The sequence below is a fragment of the Ochotona curzoniae genome, unplaced genomic scaffold (assembly GCF_017591425.1).
Source record: "Ochotona curzoniae isolate NIBS_2020 unplaced genomic scaffold, NIBS_Ocur_1.0 patch197, whole genome shotgun sequence".
Lineage (NCBI taxonomy): Eukaryota > Metazoa > Chordata > Mammalia > Lagomorpha > Ochotonidae > Ochotona > Ochotona curzoniae.
Window position 1 is genome coordinate 273,877 of NW_024466747.1, and position 6,041 is coordinate 279,917.

General features: G+C 59.9%; 1 protein-coding gene across 1 annotated transcript; it reads right to left on the bottom strand.

Moving 5' to 3' along the window:
* Positions 1 to 1,139: 1,139 nt before the first annotated feature.
* On the bottom strand, positions 1,140 to 5,790 carry LOC121166664 (fibromodulin). The gene is made up of 2 exons (XM_040995905.1): positions 4,803 to 5,790; positions 1,140 to 1,291 (listed from the first exon to the last, which is right to left on the bottom strand). Exons 1-2 carry the CDS (start codon positions 5,788 to 5,790, stop codon positions 1,140 to 1,142), a joined length of 1,140 nt encoding a protein of 379 aa, XP_040851839.1.
* Positions 5,791 to 6,041: the final 251 nt, after the last annotated feature.

Below are 6,041 nucleotides of genomic sequence, written 5' to 3' on the forward strand. Positions count from 1 at the left end.
TCTGGGCAGGGTCCAAGCTCAGCCGGTCCATGGCCACAGATCTCAGCTGGCTGCACCCCAATAGTACCTCCAAAGAACAGGTGGATTAAGCCCCCAGGCCACGTTATGATTAAGAAACGGGAAGCAAGTCACGGTACCCCAGCCAAGCTATAAAGCAACAGGTACATTCTGTGGGGAGGGTGTGGCTCAGCGATGTAAAAGCAGAGAGCTCATGTCTGGCGCAGGCAGGTCTGGCTACCTGGCCCGGCCTTCCTGGATACCGGGCAGCATCTGCAGTTGGGGCTGCGACTTCCACTCAGGTCTTGGAACCATCGTTCCTGGATACCCCTTGTGGCCAGCAGGCAGGCTGGCTGGCAGAGCCTGTCTCCCCGAACAGGCCTTTTGCATGCTTTGGAGATTGTGTGGCCCCCACCCTTGATGACCAATCCCCGGCAGGTGCCGTGGGGAGAGAAGGGAGTGCCAGGCAAGAATGAGCCTGCTTGTAGGGGCTGCTTCTGGGGGCGTCTGCCCTGATGGGCTTGGGCCATCCCCTTGCCTCGGGAAGCCGCCCTTCCCCCAAGCTGCCTGGCTGCTGGCATGCACCCCTACCCACTTATCCAAGCCCCTGGGCTGGCCGTCTCATTTGGCATTGGGCCCTGGTGGACGCTGCTTGATGCTGCTGACTTGCGGCTGAAGGATTTCAACATGTGATTCCCACTAGCGCTATTGACCTCAGACCAAAGGGGTGGCCTCCCTCCACAGGTGGCTCGGTAGGTCTTGGGGGTGGTGCAGGAAGGCTGGGGGTGCAGGGAGGGTGGGAGTGGACAGTGGTATCCTGGGAGGAGCAGGGGATGGGTGCTTGGATGGGAGGCAGCAGGGAGTCATGGCAGCTAGGCAACTGCGACACTCCACAGCATCAGCTCCTTGGGGATATGTGGAGGCTCCTACCTGGGCTGGCACTTCTGCCGCCTCCTGCCCACGTCCTCTGCAGAAGGCCTGACCCCAGATCAGGGAGGAGACAAGAGGGGGTGCTGAGGACCGCGGTCCATCGCAGGTTCTGTCCCAGCCCTCCCAGCAAAAGCCAAACCAAGCCATCAAGCCAAAATACAGTGGGGGCAGCAAGGGAGGGGCTCCACCCGGCACCCCGGACCAGGGACTGCTCAGATCTCGATGAGGCTGGCCAGGCGCAGGCAGAGGGGTGCGTCGGCCGGCATGGCACTGCGATTGATCTCGTTGCCATCCAGACGCAGCACCTGCAGCTTGGAGAAGTTCATGACGTCCACCACGGTGCAGAAGCTGCTGATGGAGAACTCTGAGGGGACAAGAGGGGCGGGGCGGGAACTCAGCCACATGGAAAATCACCTGGAAAGGATCCTCCAGACTTCTGAGCCCTGAAGACAACCTGCAGGCTTGGGGGTGGCCTGGAGTCACCCAAGCACACTACTGGAGGACAGAGAAAGGGGATGCACCCACTGCGCCAGCTGGGCCTCCTGCCCCCACCTGCCCTTGGGGGTCCGAGGAATGTCCCAAGTGTCCTCCCTGCCAGGGCTTGGTTGCTTTCCTGTCGGTGAGCAGCAGAGGGCAGCCAAGGGCCAGCCAGAGTGATTGCTTTTGGAGACTGGGCAGTGGAGCAGCTTCAACACAGGAAGAGGACTCCTGCCACTTTGCAGGCAGGAAATTAGAGCAAGCCTGGGCCTAGTGACAAGGGCCTCCGTGTTGTCAGGCATCGCCAGGGGAGCATACAAGGCCTCAAGATGAGAGGGACCAGGACTAAACTTCTCAACTGTGATCCTGCTGCCTCCTGCACCTGGCACCATCCCAGGTGCGTCTCTCAAACTCTCTCTCTCTCTCAGATCTCAAGAGAAGCCCCCTTTGGGAAGACTTGCCCCTAAACCACACACTCCTCCCAGGCAGAGCAGATCTTCCTGGCTTTGAACATAAGTTCTCTTCTGCCTCCCTACCCAGGCTGTCCTTTGTGAAACTAACTTCCTGTCCCTCTGGCTGTTCTTTTAACCACCTCTGTTGCTGGTCTCCTGGGTCAGCCACTTGAAAGGAAAAACCCAGAACTTGGTTAAAATTGCCAGCAGGGACCACAAAAGTCATGGCTACATCTGACATGTACCACGCCTTGCCGTCCAGTGCAAAGAGGGCGGGGGTGGAGTCACCCCCAGTGTGGATGGCAGGACCAGGTTCCTGCACCCCCAGCAATGGGAACCCTGGGCCAGGCCACTCCTGCCGCAGCGTGGAGTGGAGCCGTTGCTCCCCATGAGGTGTCCCTCAGCCTGCTGAGGGGGTCAGCCAGCTGTGTGTGTCTTGGTGCTGCCAGGCAAGGAAGCAGAGCACGGCTTTACCGGGTCTAGACTTAGCCATGACCGAGGTGGGGGCTCCTACTGCGAGGCTGTGAGGGTGTAGGATACTGATGGGCTAAGTGTTCTGTGAGCGTGAGGTCCTTGGCCTTCAGTATCTGCTGCAAGTGGACAGTGGCCGGGCAACCTGTCCATATGGGCAGCTTTGATGTGTCAGCTCAAGCAGATAAAAAACAGACTGACCCAGCCAGGGGTAAGGCTAGAGTCAATCGACTTGCACATGCAGATGTGAGACCAAAACCCCAGGGCCAGGGAGTTACCCAACTCCAGGACTGCAGAGGCCTTCTAGAACCAGCCAGACTGCCTTCCTGGATCCCGGGAACATTCGGTGACTTCTTAGTAGGCAGGCTGGGGCTGTTGGAGGGGAGAGAAAGCGGAGTGGCCCAGCTTCTCATCACCTCCAGCCCTGTCTGGGACTGAGCAAGAGGCCCACTGAGTCACTCCCACACACTCACCCGGAGGCCTCAGCCTGCAGACACTCTGGCTCGCGGCTGGGTGTACGCAAATACGAGGCATACTTGTGGGGAGCTGGACACCCAGGCCAGAGCGAGCGCTGCCCAGGCCCATGAGGGGGGCGGTGCTGTGGAGGCGTGTGCAGCCCAGATGAACCACTGACGCGGCCTTTCCTAGCTGCTGGCCGGCCCACCCTGTCGCCCTGGATCCCAAAGCTTCCCGGCAACATTCGGTGCTGTGTTCCCTGGCAGTTGCTAACTGGAAACTCTTAGAGACATGCTGACGGTGGAGGGGAGGGAAGCAGATGGAGGGAGGGACCCAGCCTTTTCCTCCTGCAGGTCCTGGAGTCCTGGGCCTTCTCTGCTTCTGTATCCCCAGCACCGTCCTGCCCCCAAGGGGTCCCCTTTGCTCCTGGGTAGCACAGCACTGCCCTCCTCTTGCTTCCCAAGGAACCTGGCTCCGGGTCCTGGAGGCTGAAAGAGCTCAGGGCTCTTGGTGACTCAGTTTGGGCGACCTGGAAAGACGCCTCCCTCCTCTCCGTGTCACTGTCTCCCCACCTTGGCAATGCAAGCATCACCAGCAAAACTGTACTTGGCCATGAGCACACAGCTCAGTGTGATGACTAACAAGGACAGCCTTTGTACTTGTGTGTTAGGCCCCCGATCAGGAGCCTGAGAGGAGGCTAGGAGAGACACAACAACAGTGAGTGGCCATTAGGCGTGGGTTGCACCAGGCACTGGCAAGTTGAGGTTGCTTGCAGAATGGAGAACTTCTTTGGCTGGTCCCCCTCTGGAACACTTCCAGCCACCACTTGGTACTGGAGCAGCCGGTGTGGTACTGTGTGCAGGCAGAGAGGTGATGGATGCTCTGAGGTCACCCTCTCTGTCCTTGTGCAGGGACCCACTTCTTCTGATACCTACCTAGGCACCCAGCATTGAAGCCTCCTGGGATCCAATGCCAAGGGGCCGGGGGGCCAGGGGAGTGGACCGCCTGGTGGGATGGAGGCTATGATACTTTAGAGAAAGTCCCACCCTCCCTCTGTCCCAGAAGAGAAACTTTCATTAAAGACAGATCATACATGGCAGTATCCCACACTTCAAACCAATGGACCAGGCAGATGCCTCTGTACTGCCTACCCCACAATCGTGTCCAGGGCTGCCCACGGGGCCTGGCCAACTCATCAGTAGCATGCTCCACACCTCATCTGTAACCCGAGGACCAGCCTCAGCCTTGGTCCAGTGTTCTGCACGGGCCGTGAATGAGGCCTCAACCCCAGGGAGAAGGGTGAGTAGCCAGGAGGGGCTGGCAGGTGAAGGCTGGCCGGGGACCTGCCGGTGGAGAAGTGGACATCCTCCGAGGCCCTTGGCAGGATGAGAATGTTCTGATAACAAGAGGCTAAGGATGAGACTGCTGAGCCAGGAGCTCAGCCTGCCTGCCAGGTTCCTTTGGACAGCTTCTAGGATAGGAGCAGGTGGAGGGTGGGAAGGGGGAAAAGCCATACACTCCTCCCCCAAAGCTTTGTGGCCATTTGGCTCTGGCTGGCTGACGTTTAAAGTTAGAGAAGCAGCAAAGCACACGGCCAGGCTGTAGGGCCAGGTGGAGCGCACACCTGGAGCCACATCCTCTTGGGGGTTTGTGGCTGAGGACAGGCACCTCACAAGACAGACCTGGAAGTCAAACTGAAATTCACCTTCCTGGGGGATCCCACCCCACCCACCCTGCCCTCTCCAGAGTCATCTCTCTGTCTCTAGACACATGTATTTCCTGGCTGTCCCTGCAGGTGACCTGAGAAGTGTCTGCCAGTGGCTTTGCCCTGCACTCAGCCAGCCCATGACCACTCCTCTCTCAAAGCCCTGGGTGGGAGTCGGCCCCTCTAGGGAAGCCTTCCTGGGTCCCAGCCCACATCCCACCCCCTCCTAGCATGACCATCTGGCATAGGTGCTCACAGGCTGGGCCTCCCAGAGCCACGGCCACAGCCATCCACTCCAGGCGCCAAGCTCTCACCGTTGATCCTGTTGCCTTGCAGGTAGAGGTTCTCCAGGTTGGTGCTGACCGGGGGAATCTTCTGCAACTGGTTGTAGGACAGGTCGAGCTCTAGCAGGCTGCTGGAGTTGAAGGTGTTGGAGGCCAAGCCACCATTGGTGAGGCTGTTGTGGGACAGCCTCACGTAGAGTAGCTTGGGTGAGCCCCGGAAGTAGCTGTCGGGCATGGTGTAGACATTGTTGTGCTCCAGGTAGAGCTGCTCGAGGGCCGAGGGCAGCCCGTCGGGCACCCGGCGGAGGTGGTTGTAGCTTAGGTCGAGCAGGATGAGCGAGCGGAGGCCCCGCATGGAGCTGCCCACCTCCTGGATGTCGTTGTGCTGCAGGTAGAGCGCGGTGAGGTTCTCGAGCCCTTCCAGGGCACTGTTGGGCACGCGTGTGATCTGGTTGTGGTTCAGGTGGAGCTCCCGCAGGGACCTGGGCAGTGGGCCCGGCACGCGGGTCAGGTTGTTGTGGTCCAGGTACAGCCGTTCCAGGTGCCTCAGCTTGGAGAAGACCCTGCGGCCCACCTTGTCGCTGGTGATTTGGTTGCCGTGGAGCGCGATCCACAGCAGCCCTGTGGCGTTGTCGAAGACGCCCTCCTGGATGGCAGTGATCTGGTTGTTCTGGAAGTAGACGTACTTCATGCGGGATGGCACGAAGGGTAGGTACTTGAGGTTGCGGTTGTCACAGTACATGGCGGTGGGGAAGTTGGGGGGGCAGTCGCACTCCTGGGGGCAGTCGCGGGGCTCAGGGGGCGATGGGGAGCCGCCGTAGGCATAGGCAGGGCCCTCCTCCACCCCATAGGGGTAGGGCTCGTAGTGCTCGTACGGGTAAGGGTCGTAGGGGTCGTAGTAGGTGTTCCGCTGCTGGCTGCGGAGGTAGTGGAACCACCATTGAGAGTCGTCGTCATCATACTGGGCCTGCGACAGGGAGCAGAGTCCCGCCAGCAGGAGCAGCAACGCCCACTGCATCCTGTGTGTCTGTGAAAAGATACAGACCGGACAGAAAAGCCTGAGTGAGAAGGCGGGAGGCAGTGAGGCAGTCCAGCTTCAGCATCAAACGCTGGAGCCTCACATTCCTTTCAGGGGTCAACTGTGGCCCCCGCCCCTCCAGCTGCATGCCCGGTCCAGTGGGATCACAGCTACAAGGGTCGGACAGAGGTCAAGAGGTGCCCTGAGTGGGTGCTACTGCAGTTAGAGCTGGGTGCTACACAGCCAGCTCC